The sequence below is a fragment of the Meleagris gallopavo genome, chromosome 7 (genome assembly GCF_000146605.3).
Source record: "Meleagris gallopavo isolate NT-WF06-2002-E0010 breed Aviagen turkey brand Nicholas breeding stock chromosome 7, Turkey_5.1, whole genome shotgun sequence".
Taxonomy (NCBI): Eukaryota; Metazoa; Chordata; class Aves; order Galliformes; family Phasianidae; genus Meleagris; species Meleagris gallopavo.
The window spans coordinates 531,443-559,167 of NC_015017.2; the positions used below are offsets into that span (position 1 = coordinate 531,443).

At 48.2% G+C, this 27,725-nt stretch overlaps 1 protein-coding gene across 2 annotated transcripts; it reads right to left on the minus strand.

Annotated features, from left to right (window-relative positions):
- Positions 1 to 990: 990 nt before the first annotated feature.
- Positions 991 to 27,725, minus strand: COL6A2 (collagen type VI alpha 2 chain). 2 transcript variants are annotated; one of them, XM_003207351.4, is made up of 28 exons: positions 27,500 to 27,713; positions 24,319 to 24,441; positions 22,580 to 23,178; positions 21,956 to 21,976; positions 21,190 to 21,255; positions 20,681 to 20,734; positions 20,526 to 20,570; positions 19,966 to 19,992; positions 19,681 to 19,707; positions 19,544 to 19,588; positions 18,683 to 18,736; positions 18,284 to 18,346; positions 17,963 to 18,025; positions 17,320 to 17,409; positions 16,551 to 16,613; positions 16,102 to 16,164; positions 15,760 to 15,822; positions 15,311 to 15,373; positions 14,809 to 14,859; positions 14,339 to 14,374; positions 13,904 to 13,966; positions 13,512 to 13,574; positions 13,209 to 13,244; positions 12,887 to 12,932; positions 12,351 to 12,503; positions 11,641 to 12,093; positions 11,282 to 11,320; positions 991 to 2,562 (listed from the first exon to the last, which is right to left on the minus strand). In XM_003207351.4, exons 2-28 carry the CDS (start codon positions 24,431 to 24,433, stop codon positions 1,955 to 1,957), a joined length of 3,069 nt encoding a protein of 1,022 aa, XP_003207399.1. In that variant the 5' UTR covers positions 24,434 to 24,441; positions 27,500 to 27,713; the 3' UTR covers positions 991 to 1,954. The 2 variants fall into 2 exon arrangements, with proteins under 2 accessions (XP_003207399.1, XP_010711459.1); XM_010713157.3 differs by lacking the exon at positions 991 to 2,562 and adding an exon at positions 5,541 to 7,052 and having other exon boundaries at positions 27,500 to 27,725.

A 27,725-nucleotide genomic window follows, 5' to 3' on the forward strand; every position in this document is an offset into this window, starting at 1 on the left:
TACCCCTTCTGGCCCTGACTCATGGCCTTCCCTGCACCTGCCCTGCCAGCTCCTCTGCTCCTTGCACAATCCATACCCTGGACATCCCTTCATCCCCGTGCCACCTCCCTCACCCTGAGTGGTTCTAGGTGGGAGTGTGCAGCTACTGGTGCCGGGCTGGGCAGTGGGCACCCCAGCCTGTGGTGCCAGCTCCTGGAGCCATGCTGGGGGTGTAGGCCTGCAGCAGGAGTGGTGGGTGTTTGGTGGGTGTTCAAACCAGCTCTACAGCAGGAGAGGAGTCTCACCTACCTGTGTCTGTCTCAGCTATCCTCCCCAGGGCAGCCCTTGGCAGACACAGCCTGTGTGACTGGTTGTGCCAGTGTCCTGTTGGCATGGCTGCGTCTCTCTGGGGTACATGCTTTGCTACTGGTTAAATCTGCAAAGGGGAACGCAGCAGTCACTTCCTCAGCCTGGGCAGAGATCCCAGGATCCAGAGTCTGGTGTGGACTTTGGCCAAGCAGGAGCAGTCCTGAGGCAGAGCAGTTGGAGGAGGTGGCCATGCTCATTGCTCTTTACCGTCCTTCACAGTCTTTACCCGCAGCCCTGGGCCAAAGGAACATGAAGCAGGTGAGGAATTGCGTCTTTGTTACACTGAGAAACTAGTCCAGATGGGCACTGTGAACATGGGGATGGGGCAATGAGCAGGTCTGTAAGACAACTGGAGGCACAGGACAGTGAGGTGGTGGGCTCCCATGAGATTCCTGTGGTCCTCTGGGAAATTTGACAGTGCCCTGCGATCCTCTGCTGTGGGGACCCTTGGCCCTGTGCTCCCACATTTGTGAGGAGAAGCAGAAAACAAACTTACCTTCATTTATTAGCTTAATGCAAGGAGAACTACCTGCTCATTATAAATAAAAATTAAAAAAAAAAAAGAGGGGAAAGACGAAAAAGAAGGTAGAAGGAAAAGAGAGAAGACAAACTATGGAATAAAGAGGCTTTTTTTGAATAGGGTGAAAAGAGTTTATTTGTTTATTTTTGCAGACAGCACAATTCAATCTGGGTACTGCTCAGCAGATTGGTGAAAAGAAGGCACCATGGTTACTTTGAGCACTTCGGGGTGACAGCAGGGCAGCTCCATGTGCTGCGCAGTATTTTGTGAGGTGCTGTGAGGTATGCTGCCCCTCTCAGCCACGATTTAAGGTGCTGTAATAAATGAACAGGTTCTGGTGAAGGTTGGACAGAAAGAAGCAAACGAGATAGAGCCCGCAGGAAAATGCAGGTCTTTAAGTTGGCTTGTGAAATGTAGGATCGATAGAGGACCAAAAGGAACACCTGCAGACAGCTGCTGAAGGCAGCAAAAATTCTAACCATGCTGCTGCTCCCACAAAAAGGAGCAAGTGATGAAGGGCGATGCAAAAAGAAATAAGTGCTGACCATTTCGATCAGCACATGCTTTGTCACAAACTTTCTCAGTCCTCTCAGGGGCAGAAGTCCCAAGAGAACAAAAAGAATGATATAATCAGGAAAAGGGCTTGCTAAAGAACAGGCAATGTCAAAACAATAAAGCTCCTCAAAGGATGCTGAGAATTTTTGAACGCAGGAAGTGATTATCTGTCCTGCTAAACCGGACAGGTTTCTTGCTTCTCTGATAAGCCCTCCTAGGATAACAGCAGATACGCAAGGCATAACTTGGTGTGTGTAAAGCTTTACAGACGTACTTCATATGGCTCCGTATCCTGTTTAGATCTTGGATTTAATTAGCACCATAAATGTAAGATATGCGACTTCATCACAAAACTCGAAAAAGAGGTCTGGATTTTGGTTAGAGAGGAGGGCCCAGAAGGTAGCTGTGTATAAACTGTTCTGGGCCAGCTTAGAGTTGCTAGCAACCATACAGAGAGAAGAAAATAAAACAGGTAATAGTTTGGGGGGGGGGTGTATCCTGGTGACAGGAGGACGCGTACAGTCCACTCAACTAACATATCCACCTAATGAACCTGTCAAAGAAGCTTGGCTGGGAGAGGCTTTCATAGTCTTTCTCCCGGAAGATGGCGGCCCGATCTCCAAGGCCAAGCTTCAGCAGGACATCCATGTCTACATCACTCCCAAGAGCCACTACTGTGGGCATGACGTCTTGCTTCTTCATGGAATTGATGGCTTCCTCAAGGTTCTTGCTTCCTGTGATGCCATCAGTGATGAAGACGAAGGAGAGTTCAGCATTGCGCCGAGCGACTCGCTGACCATTTCCTGGGCTGAGCACAATGTTGTTGATAGCATGTATGATGGCTGACCCAATGTTGGAGGATGAGTCCAGGTACTTGATCTGAGCCAGGGCGTTGGAGATTTCGGTCAGGTTGTAAGTGAGTGGAAAGACCACATTCTGCTCACTCTCACTGCCGTACTGCAGCAGTGCAATCCGTGCATTCATGTTGTCATCGTTTCTCCTGGCCAGTGTAAGCTGTTGGGCAACCTGCTCCACAAAGTGGTGTGCCCTGTGGAAATTCTGCTCCCCAATTCTTTCAGAGCCATCGAGCAAGAAGACAATGTCAACGGGGCGCTGTGTGCACTGGGCTACTGCAAGCTCTGCAGGAGAAACAAAAAAAAAAAGTTGGGAGCATAAGAAAGTCTACTGGAGAAAGCTGGGTCGTGCCTTGTGCAGCTTGGGCTGGAGTCACCTCTGCTCACCTTTCTACACAGGAAAACAAGCCCCATCATGTTTCCAAAGCCTGTCTCTGTGGCTGATAACCTTTGCTTCTTATTCCCTCAGCTCCTGGGCACGAGGTCTTAATGAACTGTAATTCTCAGGGCTAAGACAAGCATCCAAGCATTAAACAGTTCTGTGCATTTGTGTATTTCAGCTGTAGAGTCACACCCACCTTCAAAGAGCAGTGCTATTAGCTAAAAGGGAGATTAATAGCACACAGTGCTTTAATACCTCTTAGTAATTTCTTATAGAGTGGCTTACTTTCAGGGTTCCTCTTTGCACAAATCTTTGTAGGGTGAAAGCTGATTCCATAACCTGCACCCAAATTTGTTTAATCAGCTGTCACTAATTCCTGAGGAGATTATAAAGGTCAAGGAGTACATTTAGAAAACAAGAATCTCTTCCTGTTGGTTCACCTGTCATAAAGCAGCTTTTTAAATAAATAACAAAGACCAGTATTTGAATGAAACACGTTGGAACATTATCCTTCAGTCACTCAGAACAACACAAAGCAGGCTGTGAGCAAACTCAGAAAAAAAGGCAGAAGAAAACAGCAGTATTTGGCGTCTGGTGTTAGTTATGAACATTCTTTTGTTCCTCTGCAGTACTTATGTGTAATGCATTTGATGTCTGTCCGCATTCCCCAATAAATAGTTCCATATCTTCTTAGGTGGTTCTTCTTCCATTCTAGTGATTGAGTTTCCTTCTCTATGAAAGACCTAGTCAGGAATATGATTACAATGTCAACACTGACACGTACATGACATACACTCGTAGGGTATTCCTCCATGGTGGAGCAACAGCTCTATTATGCCCCGTAGAGCAGTTCCGTGTTGTTCACTTTGAATCCCAGAAGGCTGGGAAGTACTGGAGCACATGCCATGTAGTGCTGCATGACTGGCAAGGACCAGGTTATTCCGGAGCAGCTCCAACCTGAGCACCCACTTCTGTCATTGAGGGACAGCTTTTATGATAGTACTATCACATTCCATTTCCATATAGTGAACAAATCCAACTTAACAAAGTGCTTCCTCAGTGCTGAGCACTGTTATACCTGGGGCTGCGTTCAGCATGGTGGAGTGCTGAAATAAAGCATTTTGTAGCTCTGTGTGCGAGCTGAATGACAAGAGAATCAGACTACAGAACAGACAACATAAATTCAGCAACATGAGACAGTGCTCGCAGTGCAGCACAAACCCTGACAGTGCATAAGGTTGAGTTCACAGACTACTGACACCACTTTTATCCATGATAGAACACCTGGTGCAGGAACTTCTAGCACATGTGGTTTATCCAATCTTGCTGGGCATTGCAAAAGTTTGCAGTTGCTTTTGTTTCGTATTCCCTGACCGTGCAGACCTGTGTTTCTTCTTAGCCCCTCCACACTGTAAAATGTATGTATATAGTGGCATATCTTGAAGGATGACTTCTGCAGTGTCAATTCTGTCTTAAGGAGAAAGCAGTCTCTGAGTGACGCTATTTTTCCACATGAGTTTTCTGAATTTCATATCTCCAAATTCAACTGCAATACTTTTCTCCTTTAAAGCAATAAAGTTATGTACTCACCTGTTTGGGACACAATGTCTATAGGTACACTGATGCTGCAGTTCCCAGTTTACAAGTGCTGCTGCTACAAGGACATTTTGCCTTGGCAGTGCCTGTGTGCTCCCCTGCTCTGTGCAATCATGAAAGGGAAAGGTGGATAGGCATACCCCCTTCGACCACCTGAAGTCTGGGTAGTGTCTACAAAAGCATGGAAGCGAGTGGGTGGAAGAGAGGCCTGTATATTGTGTCAGAGAAGTGTTACCAGCCCATCTTCCCCATTGCTTGTCTATGTTTTGACTACAAGCATGTGCTACCTTCTCCCGTCCTAAATTTACCTACAGAAATGCTAGGAGCTGCTAGTTAAGTAGACATCAGCATCACTCCACGAAGCTTCAGCAATAGCATGGAATAATAGAATCACAGAATGGCTTGAATTGAGAAAGGACCTTAAGGACCTCCAACCCTCTCCCATTCTCACTCCACTCCTCACCCCATCCTCCCCCCACCACAAGATCAGGTTGCTAGAAGATGCATTATGCATGGCTGGCTCTCCAGGCAGTTCTCTACCTATGTCTACTGCAGGAGTGCTCCCTAGAGAAACTCCTCATACTGGCCAGTGTAGTGGCTGCACAACCTTGGGTTTGTCCTGTTCAGAATCATGCTTCAGTTATACTTTGCTCTCACTTCTGAGGGGCATGGACCCGAGTTCCCTTTCCTGCAGCAAGAAGCAAAATTCTTGTCCTTAACTGCAGGTGGCTGAAGTGGTTAAGCACCACCACAAATTAAGCCAACTAAAATCTTCACACCATGCACACACACTGGAGCACTAATCCTGCTGGTGCTGCTTAGAGCAAAGCTTGCAACTCACTGTACTGCATTCTGACTGCCAGACAACAGCTGAGGCTAACAAAAGCAGCACAAAAAGTAGAACTGCAGAAATAACATCCATTTTCCTGCCATCAGTAATGACGTGTGTGCAGAGTAGCCCCACCCATTCACAGTATTCCTCTGAATTCAGTCATGTCAGTTGCATCCAGCAGGCTAAGTCACATGCTGATCATAGGGTAAAAATACTTAATCCCCACAAATACCACATTGTTTGTCACTGGATAAATTCTAACTTAGACTGACAAGCCCAAGATTTTGAAATAAAACTGTAAAATGTTCAAAGTGGGCAAGCTCTTTGTTCCACTTGTTTCTGAGCTTGGCTACGGTACGGCAACTGGCTTTCCTTCACACACCTTACAACAGAGTTCGCTGTAGCCCAACCACATTTTTGAAGACTGTAAATCTCAATTCTGCTCATGAAATATCACATTTGCTCATATAGTTTATTGCAATAACACCATGTCAGATAGGCTGCAAAAACCACTTGCTGGCAGTAAATACTTTTGCGTAGGGAGCAATAGTTACTCTAGAGGCACAAAAGGCAGTCACCTGTCTGACTTTTTCTAGAAATCAGTGGTAGTAGAATGCATGGAAATATCCCTCCTCATCTAAACAAACCTATCCACAGCACAAATAGTGGCTCTATAGTCTCTCTGAACCAAACTGTATGGATTCCATTGACTGTACTACTTCAAATTTAAATACTTGCTTTTAAATAGCTTATTTAACATATTACAGAGGTTTGTGCAATTGTGGATTTTTGCTTTGGACTTTCTGGTCCTATATAACCTCTGTCTCCTGGATATCAATAAGCACACGTTGTGAAGTCAGACGAAAGAAATGCAAGTGCACAAGCAAAGGTGCACACAGTATATACACCTGCTGATAGAAGAACTTAAGTTTTCCTGCTCATGATGGGAAGCCAGGGGTTGCCCTCTCATATTCCTTGCTCTTCCCTTCATATCCTATGATGCCTAGCAAACACTCGTACAGAAACACCATAGTGAGAGGACATGCACCTTGCTTGGCCAGTCTTGCCAAAAAAATGCTTTATGGGACCCAAAGAGAGCCCTCACAGTAACACACAACAAAACAGCACAGAAGATGCTTCAGAAGTAAAGACAAATGTGGGAAAAGAGCATTGCTGGGCTGTCAGCAAACAAGGGACTTGCTCTTGCCTGAAGCCACACATGCTGCACTCTGTGCAGGAGCCCTCGCTCACGTGCGGCTGAGGAGATGCACTACGCTGCCAGAGCAGGGCAGGAGCACAAAGAGAAAGAGCAGCAGCATAGCTGGCTCAGAAACCAAGGCAGTGCCACCATCCTGCCAGCACTTGGCACTGCCCCTGCAGAAAAGCAGCAGGCAAAGCAAGAGCACTTCTGGAGAAAGCTGCCATGCTCACCAGCCAGCCAAGCTGGAGAGGCCTGCCTCTTGTGTCACATCACAGGGATTCTGTGATCCCTGGCTGAGACTTGCCAAGCCACGTCACTGCCTTTGTTTCTCCTAAATAAAATTCTGCCAATGTACCTGCCCTCTTTGCCAAACAGGCACTTGATGAAAGACAATTACAGCTCTGAACAATTCTCCACCTCTATTCAATCCCTGCCTCCATGCACTTCATGTTGCCTAGAATGGGGACATCAGCAAAGCCCTAGCACGGTTTCTGGGTCCCCCACAATCTCGCTGTGCACCATTTTGAAGGTGTCAATGAACAGGTCCATCCATTCTTGCCGTTCATTTCCAGTGGCAAACTTGGCTTTTTCGGCAGTAAAGGCCAAAGTGGCCACCAGCTGGGTGTACATTCTGGGGTCCTGGGTTTCCCGCGTGGAGTTTAGGAACTGGGCGATCGAATGTATGGTGCTGGGAATATTTATGTTGACTCCCTCTTCCATGGGGCGGAAAATAAGTGGGTTTACATTTCCAGGGTTCCTGTCATCTGCAAGTGAGCGTCAAAAGAATATTTTCAGAGCTTTCTAGCAATGGCTGTGTCTCTGAATGCTACCTGGCTTTCCTATGCATGCTGCCCAGGAGAACAGAACTAACGAGGGACAGATAAGTAAAGACCAAAGTCAGATTTTAAATCTCAGTATCTATGTCTCAACAGTCATACTGGAATAAGAGTCCCAGGGTGGGACGTGGATCCCCCACTGAAACTGAACTGCTGCTGTGCCTCTCACAGGAAGGCTGAAGCCAAAGATCGACCACAAGGAAGGGAAGGCTGTCAGCACACTGCAGAACAGCCCTTACGGGGAGCTGGCATAGAGCATTGCTTTGGTGATGAGGAAAGGACTCCAGAGAGGGGATGGAGGGAGTACAGACCCTTGTGCAACTACGATTTCATGGGCTGGAGAGGAATTAAGCATTTGATCAGAGGGCTGAAGCACTTCTCTTATGAAAGGTTGAGGGAACTGGAATTGTTTAGCTTGGAGAAGAGAGAGCTCTGCGGAGACCTCATTGTGGCCTCCTGGTAATTGAAGGGAGCATATAAACAGGAGGGGAAACAGCTGTTTAGGAGGGTGGATAGTGATAGGACAAGGGGGAATGGTTTAAAACTGAGACGGGAAGCTTAGGTTAGATATTAGGAGAAAGTTTTTCACACAGAGGGTGGTGAGGCACTGGAACAGGTTGCCCAAGGAGGCTGTGGATGCCCCATCCCTGGAGGCATTCAAGGCCAGGCTGGATGTGGCTCTGGGCAGCCTGGTCTGGTGACTGGTGACCCTGCATATAGCAGGGGGATTAGAATTAGATGATCATTATGGTCCTTTTCAACCCAAGCCATTCTATGATTCTATGATTTGTATACATAGATATTCTGCCTGAGGCATCTGACCTGGGGAGTGTGGAGTTACTAAATCCTGAAGAGCAGAGGAATACGTAAGCAAAGACAATCAAGTGCATATTACTGAGAAATGAATTCAGTATGCTTACAATCCAGTTACTGCATCTTACAATGTCTGAACTGTATTTGACAGTTTAGTGGCAAGGCAACTGACTTTCTGTCGAAGCATGATCAAGGAACCATGAGAATCATACTGACATAATGTAACACATTGACTAAGAGACCAAGGAAAATAACGTGAAAACTTAACTGCCCAGTTCCTTCACAGAATCAGATAGAATCACAGAATGGCCCAGGTTGGAAGGGACCTCAAGGATCATGAAGCTCCAACCCCCCTGCCACAGGCAGGGCCACCAGCCCCCACACTTAATTCCAGACCAGGCTGTCCAGGGCCCCATCCAACCTGGCCTTGAACACCTCCAGGGATTGATGGGGCATCCACAGCCTCTCTGCAGCTGTTCCAGCACCTCACCACTTTCATAGCAAAGAATTTCCCCTGACATCCAACCTAAATCTTCCCTCCCTCAACTTCAAACCATTTCCCCTTGTCCTGCTGTTATCTACCCTTTCAAAGAGTTGACTCCCCTCCTGTTTATAGGCTCCCTCCTTCCTTACTAGTTCAGCGTATCCACAATGGAGAAAGTGTTCATTACAAAGAGGGCCATAAAATCCAACTTCTTGCTGCATATGGGATTCACTGAGATCAGTCACCAAGTAGCTCTGAACTCTGTTAAATGCAAACTGCACACATGATGCCAAGAGACAGAAAGACATCAAAGGGACAGTGCACTTGCTTGGTGCTTAGTCCACCATGCTTTGGGTGGATATACCATCCTGTAGCGTTCAGTGCTCCTACATGGTGTCCACACTCTTCAGGACCCTGAGAACCTGTCTCCACCTGATTGTGCTGCCATGATATTTGAGTAAAATCCCAAAGCTCAAAGCAAAGCCTTTTGCACAGGTTAGAAAGAGCCTCACAGAGCATCATGCACTTCTATTAAAGCAAGTGGTCAGTTCAGATTTGCTCAGCATCTGACCCTACCTGAGCCCAAATCAAGGAACACCGCAGCATCCTGTAAACACCAAAGTAATTGAGGGAAGATTAAAGGGAGACAAGAATACGCCTTGAAAAGAGGAAAATTTGGATTTCAGTCAAGGAGGCAGCATGCCTTCCTCTGCAGATGAGAACTCAAAGTGGTGACATGCTTGGCTCCACAAGGCAGCAAGGAGGAAGCTGGGTGCAGGTCATAGCTGTCCATCTCCATATCCTACTGACAAAACACAGGCTGGACCTAGGGTACATGGCATGAGTGATTGATTTGCTCTCGTAAGTGCTAGGACTGCAATTCTGACAGCTAAGGGCCATGACCAGGGCTGAGCATAGTTCTGTCCCTGATCTGAATCTATCTAATGTGTCTGCAGCTGGACACATGCATTGGGTATGCATGAAACTCACTCACATATCCTTCAAAGGGTACCATCTCCATCCCAAAAGTTGCATATGAATTGGCACCAACTTTTGAAGCTCTCAGGAAAAAAACAGGAAGCTGAACAACAAGCAGAGAATCACCAGGCTTTGTCGTACTCCTTTCATCACTCCTCACCCAGCACCTTTCCGTACCACTGTGCAAATGAAGTCATTGCAAATCCTTCTAGATGATGGCAGCACTATGCACTATGCACTATGGCCTATCCAGTGCAGCAGTCAGATGGTGCTTTGCCCAAAGGCCCCCAAGTCCCTAAGTATGACTTAAAACTTGGCCTACCAGGCTTATCACAAGTCCTCGCACACCATGGTAACTTTTCCCCGTGCTGAGGAGGATGCATTGGCACTTTCACAGGAGGTCCACACCTACCCAGGGACAACATTCCAACTCCCCTATCCTCTGGGGTACAGGTGTAGGTCCTGCACTTGGTCTGGCCCACCTATGGCATGGTGTGAAGCATTACCCAAGAGGAAATGCCTTCTTGACCCTCAGATGCCCTCTTGAGCTCCACAAACAGCCATTTCTGATCTGGTCCCCATGTGTATTATGTACCAGCAAACTGTTCTCACCTTGCATCAGGAACAGAGACTCCCAAGTGCACTACAGGGAAAAGACAGCCAAATTTCCCTTGCTCTGGAGAGCTCTGATGGTCAGAGCCCTGGAAAATGTGAATGCTCAACCTCTTGGGTCAGTTTCTCTCCTGTGGTATTCCTTAGAAACGGGGAGGCTACAAAGACCAAAACCTTTGAAGACACCTGAGCAGTCTCTAGAATGGCATGGAGAAGTTTCTTCCTTGTGCATGGATCCACAGGACATAGCTCCTCAGAAATCACTGCAGAGTTTGTGTTGATGGCTCAGCATCAGTTTGGCATTGCTTTCCCTGCATTACCAGGTGCAAATACTGAGAATGTTAGTGTAGCAGTCAGAGCTTTTAGTCAGGAACAATTCCAGCTTTTCTGTCTTCAGATTGCTGATCATTCTGGGACCGCCTCCCCTTTGTGTTGTATGGAAACAAAGGCACTTCTTTGAAAATTAATGTTCAGATTGTACAGACTGTATGAGACTGTTTAAGACTCTTTCATGGCAAGAGTAGAGATAAAAATTGCACGAACTGGCAAAACTTTGTCCCTGGTAAGCTCTGTGTATATCAGCAAATAGTGCATCTATTGTATTTAAACAGATGCAGAGACAGACGGACAGTTTCTCTAGGAGTTGCAGATCTATCCTTTAACAAACAAAATTTGATCAAGTAGAATCACCTTCAGCAAGCAGCAGCCATCTCTTATACCAGAGTGCCCTTCCAGACCTTTTCTTTTGATTCAATACCCTGAGTTAATTGTTAATTAAAACACAGCCAGTGTTAAAGAAGCCAAAGCTTTCAGACCACTACAGTGTTGTTTTCCAAACTCTCTACCCACTGCTCTGCCTTCATCACTCACAAGGAGCATCTTGCCCAGTGCTACTAGTTATATTCTGGATGGCAAGAGTTGTAGCAAGGGGGTTTTGGCACGGTATGCAACAGAGATACAGAGCAAGTGAGAAATTCATTGTTAAATTTGGAGATCAAAACCTGGTAGCACCCAGGAATTTGGGCAGGAATCAGAACTGAGCAATGCTCATGTGCAAATATGGTGCGCTAGTACCTACCTGTGAAGAGAACTCAGAGGGACAGGAAAGAGTAGGGGATGAAAACATGGAACTTTCCTGATGTACAATAACACTATTTCCCAAACGCCTAGTCATGCAAAGGAAGCAACAGGCTTGCACATCCCCTCCCACTCATGAGCTCCTGGACCTACAACTGTGTGCACATGGCACAAAGCTACTTGTAATGTTTACCTGTCTGACAGGGCAGCTCAGGGCAGACAATCTGTGGATCTGAAAGGAAAGGAAAAAAAGGAAAACTGAATGACATGCTACCACCTCCCTTCAGTTCTTGTATTCAGAGATGTAGATCCAGGTTTCTCACAAAGGGGAATAACAGCGGCCCTGAAGTCTGGCCCTTATCTGAGGAAGTTTATCCAGGGCTACATTAAGTTCAGCCCACCCATCATGAATGATCCACCTTGAGAGCTATTGGCCAACCTGCAGGGACACAGTGTCTCTGCAATCTTTGCAACACACTGTATATGCCCTCCATCCACAAAGCCCACTGCTAGAAAATTCCAGTTCCCATAAGTGCAAAGACAGATACAGACCTGGGCAGAGCATGTCCTCCATCTTGTCAATGAATTCCTCTGCCACGAGGTCTGAGAAGAGCCTCATTTTCTGGACTCGCTGGGGTTCATTGCAGGCAATGGAGACCAGGGTCTCGCTCTGTTCTGGCTGATCAAATATGTCTCCAATGCCAATGGTGTTGACGAGCACATCTCTGCCACAAAGAGCCCCTAGGTTCTTGTCATCGTCCCGAGGGTCGTAGCGTCCATCTGTGATCACTACAGCAAACACCTGGGCTTTCTCTCGACGGCTTTCTTTGATGAGCTTATTGTAAGCAAACTGAAGAGCAGAAGGTGTCCAGGTACCTCCAGCAATCCACTCCAGGCGCTTCACTGCTTCCTTGAAGCTCGACAGTGAATTGATGCGTTCATCATCAAGCTTGATGGCTTCAAAGGTCCCCTCGTGACTGTACTGAACAACTCCAACACGGGCACCTGCCAATGGAGCATCAGCGTCACTTGGCTTTGAATGAAAAGTGCAGAAAGTCAGCATACTTTCATATTAGAAAAGAATTGCCCAACTGGCCTACAAAGCTGGGAAGGGAAGAGCAGGAACAGTCGTGAAAACGCTGAACAGACCGATGCAAAACAGGGCAGCTACGTACAAATATGAAAGCTGGAGGGATCCAAGATCCCTTTTTTTTACCCATCCCCACTTCTGCCACCAGCTCCACCCCATACACATTCCAGACCTGTCTCTGATTTGGGGTCCTTGGCGATGGAGCCCAGCCGGCTGACCACATTCACAACAAAATTTTTCTCCAGAGTGAAGTTGGTGTAACCAATACTTTCTGAGCTGTCTATGACAAACATGATATCCAGGGCACCGCAGCGCTTCTCACAGTCTGGAGAGAGGGGCAGAAAGAGGAAGTCACAAAGGTGATTTACAATGGTGTAAATAAACAAGAGCCATGGGGTAAGAAGAGACCATCTACGGGAAGATGGAGACATTCAATATAACATCAAGCATCCACAGGGTTTGTGGTGCTGTCTACAGCTGAACAGCACTGGAATGCTACATGTATCTTTCTGTCAGCATTTTTAATCTTGCTATCCTATCATCTGGACCATGAAACTGTATACTGTCAGTGGCAGAGATGAATTTTGTAACATAAGTGTGGCTGTCCCTACCATGACGTTGGTGACACAAAGGCAGAAGGTTCCTGAGCTGACATCCCCCTGCCCAATGCTGGCCCTTAGCTATGAAGAAAGACAACAGTTCACTCACCACAGCATCCACATGTCTCTCGCACGTAGGTCATCACGTCACAGTCCTGCCAGCAAAAATGTGCAGGGTGAGCCCCTGCCCCCCTCTAAGGGAAAGGTTCTCCTTTACCTTCCTCCCCAGCCACCCAGTTCCCTCTTTCTTTGTCTCCCTTGGGAAGTCACAGGCCATTCCTGCCCTGCTCATGGCAGGATGTCTTCAGGCCTGCCCTGTGTCTCCCGTGCCAAGCAATGGCAGGAATGATGCACCCTGCCTCATTCTCAGGCTGCACATGGCAAAATCAAGGTTGCCTCCACTTGGAAGAGCACAGAGAAGTCCTACTTACAGTCAGGCCTGGATCTCCTGGTGGGCCAGGGGTCCCCTGTAAGAAGAGCACAGGTTTTGTGAGCTAGACATCAGCACCATCAAAAATTTAGATTTGTACTGTCTGTCAGGGAAGGAAGGGAAGGAAAGCCTCTCTTGGAGACAGTGGACATGTCTGAGGGCTGGCATCCCTTCCAGCTGTGGGGAGACGGCAGACCTGCTGGCACTCTGGGCTTCAGAGCAGCACAGGAGCTGCTCTAAGGAGGTTGGGTAAAAGAGGAGGGAGCTGCAGCATATGCTCAGACACAAGAGGACGGTACTCTACCTCTGGGCCTGCTTCACCAGTTGGGCCTCGGGATCCAGGTTCACCTCTTGGGCCAGGATCACCCTGGAAGGGAAACAGAGAAGGACTGAGCGTTTTCCTGTCGAAGTTGATGGTGCAGCTGCTGCTGCTAAGGGTTCCTCCTGACCCACTCATCAGACACAGCCCTGCCAAGCGTGCTCACCAGCCTGCTGCTGCTGTGCTGGGAGATACCAGCCATTTCTGGGGCCATTTCTGGGGTGTGGCTGCACTGGTCAGGTGAGGGAGATCTAAATGTGTATGCCAGCAGCACACAGTACTGACAACAGCACACGGCTCCTCATCCTGTGTCTCAACATGGCACATCCATGGTATGCACGAGCAGGCATGTGCTGGTAACACAAAAATCTGCTTACCGGTTCCCCCTTCTCTCCTTTTGTTCCTTGTGTTCCTTTTGGTCCAAGCTCACCCCTTCCTCCCTGTTTAAGGAAGAGAAAAACAGATTCATCAAAGAGCACATGTGGGTGCACTCAGATGAAAGAACAAAGGCTGTGAACACATCAGGAACACAGGCCTGCCTGGCCCAGAGGATCACCCTTAAAGCCAGCGGCTCATGCAAAGCAAGTAAGTGGTGTTTACACAGGCACTGACTGAAGAACAAGGAAGTTTTGCAAAACATATTTCAAGTGGTTCCAAAAGGAGACAAGCCTGCACGACACACCCAGGCTCTGCAACTGCAGGGAAGGTCCTGCAAGAGGATGGCTCCTCAGCCACTTGCCCAGAGGGCCAGGTGGCAACTGATTGGCATTTCTGCCAGGCCAAAAACAGATGAAAGAAATAAGTGCACTCACCTTGGGCCCTGGCTGCCCCTTCTCACCCTTGTCACCCTGTAAGGGAAGAGGAATGGGTGAGACAGCAGTGGATGGGCTTCACACTTCTGTTTGAGGTCTGTGATGAGGGGCACAAAGCTAAACAGCAGGAGTAATGGCTGGGGTAGTGGGCACAGCCACATCCCAGTCATTGTAGAGAGGCTGGGGTCCCCAGCACCTCTAACATACAGATGAGGACTCTAGGGACACATTCAAATGCTGTGGAGCAAAGGAAGGACTTCACAACCCCTGGGGCCAGGACTGGAGATGAGGACAGTATGCTGGCACTACTGCTGAAATGCCACTTCTTCATTCCCTTCTGCTTCACTTTCTTGTGGACCTCATTATTTTTCTTTCTCCCTCCTCCTTCTCCCAGGCTATTAACCTCCACTGAAACAGATTTCCTCTGCTGTTGTTGAACTATGCACATCTTCACAGGAGCATATATATACCTGCGGTCCTCTGGGTCCAGGGTAGCTGAAGCCAGGCCTGCCTCTGTCACCCTTTGGTGAAACAAACAAACAAACAAACAATTGTAAATAATAAATAAATAATTGTCAGAACTCAAACTCGAACTTTTGTGACTTAGCGATGCCAGTGAGATCAAAGCTATTTTCACTCCCTCTCTGAGGAGAAACACTCCAGTGAGCCATCACTTCTGCACTGGATCCTCAAGCACTGGCAGCGGTTGTTCACAGCAAGGACATGGGGTCCTGGGGACAGCACATGCCTGGAGCAACCCTGAATCTATGCAGGATGAGAGATACAATCAGAGCTGCCATGATCAGAACAAGAACTAAGTGTCTTAAGAACTGTCCATGGCGAGGCTCAGGTTCAAGCCATCCTGCTTCCAAGGCACATGCATAGTAAGTGAGTTTTTGCAGGAGATATGGACTTCGAAAGTATCTACACAACACCGTCTTTCAAATGCTGAATTGCACTCAGGAATTTTACCTTTGGACCTGGTGGTCCGGCATCACCTCTTGGGCCCAAGTCTCCAGGGTCCCCACGTGATCCCTGCAAGACAAAGTTGGGGGGAGTGGGTCAGGGCATTTCCAGCAGCTTCCTGGCCATACTGGGGTCCACGCTGGGGAAACGGGCTGCTAAGATGATGCTGTGAGATCACCTCCCTCCCCCAGAAATTGCTGTGGCAGTGACTGATGCAGCACCTGTGTTCTTGCAGGGCCAGAAGGATGAGCTGGCACTGCTACCACAGTAGGTGTGGGGTCAACCACAGACTCTAGCCAAGCTGGATGCCCATGGGGCAGCTTTTTGAGCCTCTTTGAGAACAGGTCATGCCGGCTGCTTTTAGTAGGATAATGCAGGCAGCTGGTGTCAGTAGGACTAGCTGTCACTGCAGAGGGAAGTGGGAATGGTCACACAGATGTCCCATGATGACTTACTATATTGCCTGGCTCTCCCACAGCACCTGTAGGGCCTCGTGGTCCTGGCAATCCTTGGTCTCCCTGCAAAGCAAAGCAAGAGGCAAGAATATACAGGAGCAGATACATACAGACCCTCTGTGCCGCATGCCCTCAGTGCTCCACCAGGTTTTGGCACCTCTGGAGACAGGGGTGTCCTGGTGTCCCATCTGCACCTCTTTGCACAGATAAGATGAAGCAGGATGAGACCTTTGCTCATCCTGCACGAAGATTCTCTTGCCAGACATGTGCATGAGGATTAAGGCCTAGTAAACTGACATTTCCCTCCCTCCCAGCTATCACAAAACCCTTTTCTGGGCTTACCCTTGCTCCTTTGTTTCCAACCTCACCCGGCAGGCCACGGGGACCCTCTGGACCAGGATCTCCCTGTGGGGAAGATAAAGATATTCCTTTTCAGGCACGTCTCCAGCCCTATGTGCATGGCAGTGAGGAGGCAAGGCACTGTTCTCAAATCTGGTACTTCTTGGTTTGAGAAGTAGTGTCAGGGCAGAATGCCCTCTGAACACGTTATTTTGCCTCAAGCTTCGCTGCCCTTCATCCTCACTCAGCTTTGGATCAACTCCTGGAGGTTGTAGGTGCTGTTTTTGGAGATGATTGTCACAGCTTCTTAAAGCCAGGCAGGCAGCAGGCACAGTGGTAGCAGAGCCCACTGGCACCTGCAGTTCCCAGCCGTGGCCTTGGTTGGGAAGTAGAGCATCACAAATGTCAATCCTGTGCATCTTGGGCTTGTTTCGGGCAGATGCTTTACTCACTCTTTCTCCCTTGGTCCCTGGACTGCCTTTGCTGCCCTTCGTCCCTGGATCTCCACGTCGACCCTTGGCAGACACAGAAAGTGGTCACATCAACAGGATGCCAACAGTGATGTCACTCAAACAGTGACACCTGGCTGCCCTTCCTTCCCTCTCCACACCCCCTTAAAGAGCCTGTGTCCATGATGGCCCTGCTTGTGGCAGGTCCTGCCTTTGTATTTTGGGAAGCCAGAGCCAGGCTGCTCATTCAGGAGGTGCTCACTACAGTGACCACCAACACACATGGTTCATTTCTTCAGGGTTAAATGCTTTGCTTTACTTCTGGCACATCTGGCTCTTATTCCTGCTCTGGGTGTTGCACAGGGATTCAAACTGGTCTACAGCATCTGGGTTCTGCCCTCACAGTGCTAGCTGAGCTGAACTGTTGTGCTATTTAAGCTCCTTGCCAGATAGAGACCATTTGTTGCCTCAACCTTGGTGCCAGTTTCCAGGACAAACTCAGAGGGACTCAGGCTAAGGTGAACTCCAGACAGGCACTCAGCACTCCTACTGGGGCTTATCATGAATGGCAGACAAGGAGAGCAGCTCTGCACATCTTAGGGAATGCAAAAGGCAGGACAGGCAGGCTAACTGAGGGAGTTTCTCAACCTTGCTCACAGATCAAGGAAGTAGGTTTCTTTTTTCCTTTCCCAATGACCTGTCCATCACTCATCCATGAACCTGGAAAAGGTTCCTGTGGCATGTTTACTGCCCAGAATAGACACACACTTACAGGCTCTCCTTTTGGTCCAGGAGGTCCTATTTCACCTTTTCTTCCTTTGCTTCCACCAGGTCCTTGAGCTCCAGGGTTGCCAGGAATTCCCTGGGAAAGAAAATGAAATCGGACTTGTCAGCAGAGAGGTCAAGGTGCGTATCCCTTGTCCTGTGCCAAGCAGTCTATCGTTGTGCAAATGCCAACATGAACATGCACCTTACGTTTCCACACATTCACCATACCTACAAGTTAAATCTATGAGCACAGGTGCCAGCTTCATAGAGACCAACTGAGAAAAAGGCATCTCAGCTCTTCCTTCCAGCTTCCTCCTATTCCTGTCAAAATCTAAGGGCTGCTGCAACCTTTAACACTCTATCTGAAGTGACTGGCTATTGGGAAAACCTGTTGCTAACCTCTTTAGGTAAAGAGCAGCCTTCTGCTGAATGAAACTGATAAGGTTTGCCTAAGAGCTATTAAGCTGGAGTTCGCTTACAGGAATAAAACCAGGCTAACACCAGCAGGGCCACAAACTCTGAGGATGTTGCAAAGCTATGTCAGGGAAACCATAGTCCTTCTACCCAAAACAGATAGGAAGAGGAACAAAGATGCAGAGCTAGAAGGGTAAATCTTTCTAACTCAGCTTTGCCTGGCACAAACATACCGGGCTCCCTTTTTCTCCTGGAGGTCCTGGGGGTCCACTGCGACCAGGCCGGCCAGGATCTCCCTGAAACAAAGAGCAATGGCCATTGGTTATGTTATTAGAACATTGCTGCACACCACTGATGTGCACCATGTGGAGCTCAAGGAGCCGGGCCAACAATGGCCTTCCCTTAGCTCCAGCATTTCTGTTAGGATCCAACAGCCGGGCAGACAGAACCCATCGACTCCATGAGTAGTGAAGGATTTAAGAGGCAATACAGACAACAGTGTGCAGCTGTCCCTACTGCTGGCCTCTGCCCACTCTCATTTGGAATACTCTTACCTTCATGCCTTCATCTCCTCTTTCACCTTGGTCTCCTGCATCTCCTGGGTAGCCATCAGGGCCCTAGAGAGGAAGGAGACAAAGAGCAATATCAACAATGTGATTTTACCACCAGAATAAATCAAATCACTCTCTTGAGACTGAAAATCTGTTTTTGCCAGCTACTAGTGCTGATGAAGGGAGCAGGTGCTCCTCTCTATGTGGGGAAGGATCCCATATTTCCAGCTTGGAGAAAAGAGGCACAAAAAACACAGACCTGGGGATTACAGATCTGGAGTCAGATTATGAAGAAGGTAGGAAAAGGAGGCAGTGACCTCTGTTACCATATCTTTTGGCATGTGCAACTAAAGCTGGGGTCACACACCTAATGTGTTGAATGAAAGAATACAGCATTCCTACCTTGTCACCACGATCCCCCTTGCAGCCTGGCGGTCCAATTCTCCCCAGCTTGCCCTGGAGAAAGATCATTCAAATGAAAAAGACAGCAACACTCCAGGTGTCTGAAGGAAATATACATCTTTTTCCTGCCAGCAGTTCCTGTTTTTTAACATCATCAACTGGTCATACATGTGATCAGTCAGAGAACAAGCAGCAAGAATATTCCTTAAGCAGAAGTGTTGCTGTCTGTGGTGAGCAGACACAAACAGAGAATGAGGAAGCACTTGGTGGGGTATGAAGGAAAGTGTAGAACAAAACCAGTGTGTGCTGGCCAGTGAGCAAAGCCAGCCAAAATTGTATAAATGTAGGCTATTCTGCTCTGGTACATTTGTATGGTATGCAAAATGGGAAGGTCGTGTTTGTCTGCACTCACCTGAGAGGGGACACAGGATTTCAGGGACTTTGTTGGGAGATACCTGAATGTGGCTTTAGAGCTTTAATATTAAGAGAAAGCATCAGCTTAGAGATGAAATTGCAGGCTCTGCAAGGACGTGCCTTGAAAACTACATTTCAGCAGATGTTTCTGTGTACATGTCCTGTAGGGGGCCCTAGCACTCAAGATGAAATATCCACACCAGGTGAACATTGCTCATTCTGCAGCAGGAGAGCAGCCCGGGTTATGCATCAAGCTCCTGCAGAGTGCTAGCTCAAGTATTTCTACAGGCTATGGAGAATAATGTGCAAATAAGCTCTTAAAACTTCAGCCAGATTGAGATGAAAGGAACAAAGAAACACACGAGGGATATGAGAGAAATAAAACAACCTGTAGGGGCACGGAGAAATAAACCAGCCCAGTGATGGTGCAGTTCCCCATGCCATTACCTTCTGTCCATCGGTGCCATTCCTGCCTGCCAAACCAGCTGCACCCTGAGATCAAGGGGGGAAAAGAGCCATCAGTGATCTGATGTAACACTCAAGGGTTTGTAACAACATGCCAGTTAGAAAAGATTTTCTCTTACCCTCCGTCCATCAGATCCAATCTCGCCCTAGGGAAAAATGAGGACAGGAGTCAGCCAGTACCCCTGTGCCACGCTCACTCACCATGCCAGAGACTTTCCTCCCCTCCCTCCTTCAATTCAGCATTTCCTGCAGATGGTTCTGTAACCTCCTTGTCTCTCCCTGCTCCAAGGAAGATGAGCCAGGACTGCTTTCCCCAGAGAACTCCTCCTCTTATGCTCCAGACCCTGTGCTGGTGCAAAGAGCTGTGCTTCCCCAGGCATACCATGCAGACTTTTCTTTCTCACCTTTTCTCCTTTCAGCCCTGGAACACCCTGGAGGAAGACAAAAAGAAAGAAAGACGATGCTGTGTTAGTGCCTGGGATGAGCAGTGGGAAGGCAGCAGCTGACTGGCAGGATGGGCATCCCAGATGGGAAATGGGCAAGTGGGGAGGAAGGAGCACTATAAGGATCCCAATGTTGCTGAGGCCCTTTAAGGAGGAAGGCCAGTAATATTTCTTAAAGTCACATCGAATTCCTGCATCAAAGCAGCAGATTTACACAACTCTTCCATGCTGGCCAGCTGCCTTTGGAGTAGGAAGATGTGCCGAGCACGGTGGCGTTCAAATGCACAACTTGGGGATGGATTTGTGGGCTCCCACAGGGTGGGAGAATGCCAAGAAGTAACACTGAACAGTGGAAAATTACCCTGAACCACCCTGTGTTTTACCAAAAATCATAGAACCATAGAATATCCCAAGTTGGAAGGGACCCATAAGGACAATTGAGTCCAACTTCTGGCTTCACACAGCAAGACACAAAAATCCATGGAAGTAAAGAGCGCAGCCACTGACTACATGATTCTTACCTTAGGACCAGGGTATCCAATTGGACCTTCAATACCTGGGTCGCCCTTAAGGAAAGAAGACACAGAGTGTTACCTTAAGCAGGGCACAGATGAAGCCCCAGCTGGCATCAGGGCAGCACTGCTTACTGTGTCATGGGGATGGTTTTACAACTGACCTGCCGTCCCTTCAGTCCAGGGGAGCCTGGTTCACCCATGTTTCCCTTTGCACCCTAAAGAAAAAACACATCATTGGTGATGACTGGAAGGCATCGACAATTTCTGGTAGCATCAGGCTTCTACAAAGCTTGGGACAGCTGTTGAGGGGATGGCAGTACACAGCCTGGCAGCACAGAGTTTGGGATTCTGTTGGGTTGTGGGCAGAGTAAGGGCTGCACACGTGAGGGCTGTTGAGACTGGGAGAGGTGGAAATAATTTTTGCTGCACTCTTGTTGGCCTTGTACAGCTTCTCAGTTACTGAAGGCCCTTGACTGTGATCAGCATAGTTGATGTTTGGATATCTCTTTGCACCCACTGCGTCCATCAGCTTTTGTATGGTCATCAGGAGACAGGGAGGGACCTGGAAGGATCATCAAGTCCAACTCCTGGCTCCACACAGGAACACCCCAAAATGAGACCATGTTATTCTCTTGGTATTATTCTCTTCCCACACATCAGAGTAACTTACCTTTTGCCCTCGGTATCCCTTGGGACCAGCTGGACCTGCAATCTCCAGGCAGCTCATCTTGTAGCACTGAAACACACCAAATTCAACACAAGATGTAGTTGCTGGGCTGCCTTGTGTTCTGAGCCAGCCAGCACCCAGAGCTCAGCCACGCACCATGGCTCTCTCTACACTTCTCCCCATAACTGCAGCAGTAAAAGCGATTCTGGTTCCATCTGGCTCAAAGCTGAGGCAGCAAAGAGCATGTTGAAAAGCTCCTGCATACAAATCTGAAGTTGCCGCAAGTGGTTTTGGCTCTGGGCCCAAGCTCAAAGAACAGGACTGCTAAGTGTCAGCCACAGTGTTATGGATCTGCTCTTCTGGGGCCATCAGAGAAGGGTGTGCCATTGGGACCACCACTCTGCATACTCCTCTCTACGTAGGCCAAGCCCTGTTACATGGCTGGGCAGGAATTCTAGCTTGCAGAACGCTGGTAAAACATGCCACCAAATCCAGCGTGGTATAATGAGCATCTTAATAGATTTGAACTCATTGCCATGAGGAGAATCACAAATGAGAGGGAGGCAGAAAGGGAACCATCCCATATGCCATTTCAACTGCTGGATAAAGGAGTGGGTTCCATGCTGCACACTGATCCCCAGGTGCGCAGAAATCCATTCCATGCAGCTTAGAGCAAAACTCTGTCTGCTCCTTTGGGGTATAATCTGGTCTTCTTCAATATGCAATGCAACTTCAACTTGGAAATGAGATGCAGGTGCTGCTCACTCACCTCAGCATAGGCTTCATGTTTCTGTAAGGGAGGAAACAGAATGAACAAAATCAGTTAAGACAGTCAGCTCTGAGAGAAGAATAGCACCCACACTTAGCAGTATGTGTGACAGCAAGGGAAAAGAGGCGGCTAAGGTCCCATGGCTCTAATCACATCACAGAATGGCTTGGGTTGGAAAGGAACCTCAAGGACCATCATGTCCAACCCTCATATCCTCAGCAGAATCCTCAGTTAATGGTGGTCCCTCACAAATGGGGCCTTAGAAATCGCTCTACTGAGTAGGGAGGAAGTTCAGGGAGTCTCACAGATCCTGGTGCTGCCATCTCCTCCACGTGCCTCCAGGTGGGGCACAGGTCTGGCCTGAGCAGCAGCCAGGACTTGGATGAACCCTGCCCAGAGGAGCAGGGGCGTAACCCAAGGGACACCTAGCCAAAGAAATCAGATACACTGAAGACCACATTTAGCCCGTAAGTGCAGAAAGGACTTGAAAAAGGTAGAGGAGCTCTCTCAAGCCAGACCATGGTGCCATCCCACCCTTCCACCCACTCCTTCTCCTGTCACCACTCCCTAGTGCCTCCCCTCATTCTGTTCTGCACCCTGGGCAGCACAGCTCAGTACCCTCACCATTGCTTTGATTATCCTTTCGATAGTGTTCTCATCAATGTGCAGGGCGTCTTTCGGCGTGATGGTATAGTTGCTGCGGTACAGGTCATGTGGTGGGCTGGCAATCTCCCGCAGGCCCTGCTCGTAGACATCCTCACTGGGGGCCACAGCAAAGAGCTTGATCCCCATGTCGCGTGCCCTCTCAGCTTGCATCTTCATCCCCCCACAGGGGCTGCCAGTGACATGGCCGTCAGTGATGACCACCGCAAACTTGACATCCCGGGCCGTCTGGCTCTGGAATTGCTGTGTCATGTTGGAGATAGCACAGTCCGTGAAGGTGCCTCGGCCAAGGTAGTTAATAGCACGGAGCTTGGTGAGGTATGTGTCCTTGCTTCTCGTTAAAGGGCTGTAAATTTCCACCACATCCGAGTAATGAAGTCCTCCAAACATCCAAGTGATGGAGACTTGGTTCTGGTACACCTCATTCTCCAATTTTTCAATGAACCGAGGGATAAACTGCTTTATTTGATCCACGAGACTCTGGATAGGCACAGTCTGCAGAGCAATACTCTCCGAGGTGTCAATGACAAAGTACACACTGATGGGGCAATCCGTCTTTTCTGTACGGAGACAATTTTCAGAATGTGTCACAGCACTTTCTGCAATGCTGCACCCCCATCACTATTCCCTAGAAACCAGGATCAAGTAGATGAGAGCACACAGAATCATGGAGAGAGCAAACCACAGCACAGGACATGAAGTTTGGTGTCCTGCAAGGTTGTTGCATCTCTAATTAATCAGGAGCTATTTCCACCAAGATTGGAGGAAATGAGGGCAGGGATGACTGAGTGCCAGTTTTGAGCAGGGAGATGACTTTTGCTCTCCTGCACATACATGCCCTGCCTGCCAGGCTCTAGTTGCTCTCTCTGATTTAAAAACATTTTGAAAAGGGTTATACTCAATTACAATGTCAGAAAAAGCACAATTGCCTTCTATCCCAAACTCTATCTCTGTCCGGATCAGAAGATTCCGCATTGTCAAAGACTTCAAAATCACAGAATCACAGAATGTCTTGGGTTGGAAGAGACCTCAATGATCATGAAGCTCCAATCCCCACGCCACAGGCAGGGCCACCAACCTCCATATTTAATACTGGACCAGGCTGCCCAGGGCCCCATCCAACCTGGCCTTGAACACCTCCAGGGATGGACGGGGCACCCACAGCCTCTTCTGGCAGCCTGTCCCAGCACCTCACCACTCATAGTAAAAAACCTTCCCCTGATATCCAACCTAAATCTTCTCTCCTTCAATTTAAAACCCTAAAATCTAATCATTTCTGAACTAATCTTGAAAGCATTGCCTTATTTTTTTTATAAAAGTCAATCTGAACACCTACATCACCTCTTCCACATTGCCACTGAGAAGTGCTGAAATTTTAAATTCACAATGAGCTGTTTTCTGACATCAGACGTGCAGCTGAGTTCTGGAGACCTGTTGGTATTTAGCAGTGCACCAACCAGGAGATGCCATCACTGGCAGAGCTCAGACCTTCCACTTTTCTGCACTGCACTGCAAACTCAGAAATGAGAGTTTAAGTGGAGAATGTTGTTTCCTACAGAAAGACAGATGACTATGGCAGGGTGCTGCAAAGAAGCAGGAGAGGTATCATGTGCCAAAGTCAGTTCCTAAGCACATTCTAGGGCTGAGCAAATCCACTGCTTTAAGACTGTTGCCTACAAAGGAGACAGACATCCAAATACCTGTACAGGAGGTAACAGGCTCATCGTCAAACTGAGCGTGGAGTGGAACTAGTGCCACGCAAAGAAGGGTGGACAGAAAGGCTTGTTGGAACATCTCAGCAGTTCTTCTGGACATTGAGATGTCTGTGGGAAAACAGAAGTTACATGTTATACACATATATACGTTTGAACTGTTAGCTCTGACAGGACGATACAAAGCCAGACAGTACTTCACGTTGGTTCTGCCTATGAGATCTAGTCTGAGATTTCTTGGTAATATATATAAGTGTTCAGAGGAACTGAGGACTGGAAATTATATTCACAGACAAAATCCTAGCAACAATTTTCAAGAGTGAAGAGCCAATGCTTACTTTTATGTCTAGAGGATATTCACACTAGCTATCATGTCAGCTTCACAGCACAGAACCATGTACTGCCATAGCTACTTTTCTGCTTGAGAGTCAACTCAAGACAAAAAGGGTTATGAATGATCTCTATTAAGAAGAGAAGGCCTCAGCCCTTCTGAGCTCTTCTTTAAATGTTTGGGTTTTTTTTGGAAAAGTCAAAGGTTGAATGGCACCTGAGAGTGCTTTCATCCTTCCTTAGCGAGGTCACATTAGTGCAGGGGAAGGGCAAGCTAGCAGTGCAGCTACACTTCTGCCTTAGTTGTGTGAAAATGGCATTATCTGAAGAATTCAGACAGCTCAGCTCCCCCAGCACCTCCCTAGCTCTCTCCTCATGGCTGCTCAGCAGTTATTTCCTGTTTGGACACATCCCAACCTAGTTTACACTGAAAGATGCACCACACTACAGGATTCTGAAGACTCACTTATGCTGGGAAGACCAGTTACTATCGGTGCTGCAAAAGTCCTTACAACACAGACTGCCTTCCTCCTTGCTAAGGCTTATGCACATACTAACAAGCCTGCAAGAACAAACGCTCAGGCTGGCTTTCACATAGGGACATACTTCCATGTCAGATGCTGTCCTCTGCTGCCATCTGTCACACGGCAACAAAATGGAATGGAATATTGGTGGCAAGGTTCAGTCTGTACTGCCACACTACCATCTGCCTCTGACACAGTGGGCCAATATAATAAAGGGGGGCATTACTTGCAGAGTAACCCTCACACTTACTGCAGTGCTGAGGGAGTTTTATAGTTAAGACCAAGACTTCCTATCTCTGGCCTTACAACAAGCTTCCCGCCCTGTTCATCCTCCACCAAGCTGAGTTGCAGGAGAACTTGATCTCATGGCAGCTTGGAGCCCTCAGGCAGCACCATTTCAGAGCTCAGGAAGCTGGAGACACCATTTTTTGGAGATGCTGAGCATATGGAGGTTTTGGCCAAGTGTCTGACTCATGAATTGCAGCATCTTGGGTTTAATCACCTCCCTCCCTCCTGCCAGATGTGTGTGAGTGAGAAGGACTCTGTGCAGAGCAGGGCCCTTGCCTCTATACAGGCAGCTCCAAGCACCAGGCACACTTCACTGCTTTGTCATCCCACTGCACGCAGTCTCCTTTATCCCACTCCAGTGCATGCAAGCTCCTTCTTATCACTGCCAGGCTGTGAGCACAGTGTGCCATTGGAAGGCATGCACGGTGCTTCCCCACCCATTGATCCCATTAACAGGGAGTGGACAGATGTGGGATGAAGCTGCCACAGCCTCTCTCCCCCATCTTAGGGGTCTCCAAAACTTGGGTGAGCGATGCTGCTCAGCATGCCAACAGCTCTTGTGGTTCTATTGCCAATCTTGTAAGATTTGACGCCTTCCGAAAAGCCTCACCTCCTGCTGAGAAATGCTCAGTGGGAAATACCAGGTTTCACTAAGGAAAGGGTGTACTGCAGCCTAAGGCATTTGATGGAGACTAGGTGCTGGCCTAGAAAAGTGATGGAAAGTGCAAATTGGGAGCTGAATCCTTCTGCCTGAATACTTGGTTCTGCCATGCTTTTCTTCCTTGACTTCTGCTCTCTCTCTGTGAGAGCAGAAACATAATGCTATGGGAGTAAGGCCTTTTGGCTTACTTGTGGCTTAGCTGCATGCTCACAAATGACTATCAGATTACCCTTTAGTGCACTGTAGAGGTCATCTCATGTGCCTGTCCAGGCAGACCCAAGGTCTATCTTATCCCATTTGTGATATTTCTTCCTAATTCACATTCAAAATCACACCTACTGCAGCTGAGCAAATTGTTCCCAGATCTATGAAAACTAAGGTGCTCCACCATTAAGCTAACAGTCTGCAAGGAGCTGTTTTATGGTCATGGAAACAGGAGAGCTGTACAAGTAGCATCTGCTCTAATACTGACATAGTCCCATCTTCTGTTATGGCTGCGACCAACGGGCAGTGCCTGCATTATTATCCACATGTGCACACAGCATTTTACTCCATTCAGATCTTTGTTAAGTAAAATAAAACTGGAAGAAAAACAAACAAACAAACAAACAAACAAAAAACTGGAGCAAAAGCCCCTGTTATATTGCCTAGTCAAACATGTCTCATAATTTTAGTGCCTGGCCCACCACCTGCATGGGAAGGTTTCCATGCTGCTGCAGGTGGTCCAAGCCATTTGTCAGCTCCCCCACTGCACTTACAGTGGGATGAAAGAGAATGCTGGGGAAGAATGGAGAGGCAGCTGGGCTGTAGAGCAGCCCCGGGGCTCAGCAAAGGCTCCTCCACAGCACCGCACAACAAGCTTGCAAGATCCAACTCATTCAGGACTGTCATTATCTTCCCAAACTTCCCAAACTGGTGCTGATGAAAATCAACAGAACTAGGGGGCACAGCTCACTGCTTTGTCTGGTCTGCAATCTGAATCTTATTTCTAAATTTCTGAAAATCAAAGGTGAGCCAAATCATACAGCTGTAGCAAAATACTGTGCTGCTGTCGCTGCGATCGGTTTGCAGTAGCTGGTGAACTCAATTAAGGGAAAAATTGGGTTCTCCAGTCTGCACTGAGGGATTTTCTGGACCTCTGGCCATGTGTACCTAGAATGGAGTACTGAAAAGTGCCCAAACCCTCCCGAAAGCTTAACGCAGCATGGAAATACGTATTGTTTCAGTTTAAACACAGTGTGCCTGAAGTTAACAGCTTGTCCCTGGCAGCAGCAATAGCTGCGCAACCCACAAAGGCATGGGCTGGGGCTTTAGAACCATCAACAGCCATACGAATGCTGTAAAAGGAGAGGAAAATCCTGCCTACCTGGAAAGAGGGTTCATCCAAACTCCTCCAAAAAGCCTCGGATGAGGCAGGATAGAGGCTCCGCGGGACCGGCCGTATCACGAAGGCTTCTGCATCCCCGGAGGAGCAACCGGGAGCAGCCGAGTCTCCTGCAGCCCAGCTCCTCTTTTCCCTCGCAGTCAGGAAACCACCCCGCTATGTTCCTCCTCCTTCGGAACGTCTCAGGCAGCGCCTCGCCTGTAATAGC

Bases quoted from the DNA above. Each gene is read 5' to 3' on its own strand.
- COL6A2 (XM_003207351.4), bottom strand. From the start codon at position 24,433: ATGTCCAGAAGAACTGCTGAGATGTTCCAACAAGCCTTTCTGTCCACC. The intron at 21,256-21,955 runs GTGAGTGAGCAG...GGTGTGTTTCAG, and splicing joins AACATGAAGCCTATGCTGAG to TGCTACAAGATGAGCTGCCT. The intron at 17,410-17,962 runs GTATGTTTGTGC...TTTCTTTCCCAG, and splicing joins CAGGAGAAAAAGGGAGCCCG to GGAATTCCTGGCAACCCTGG.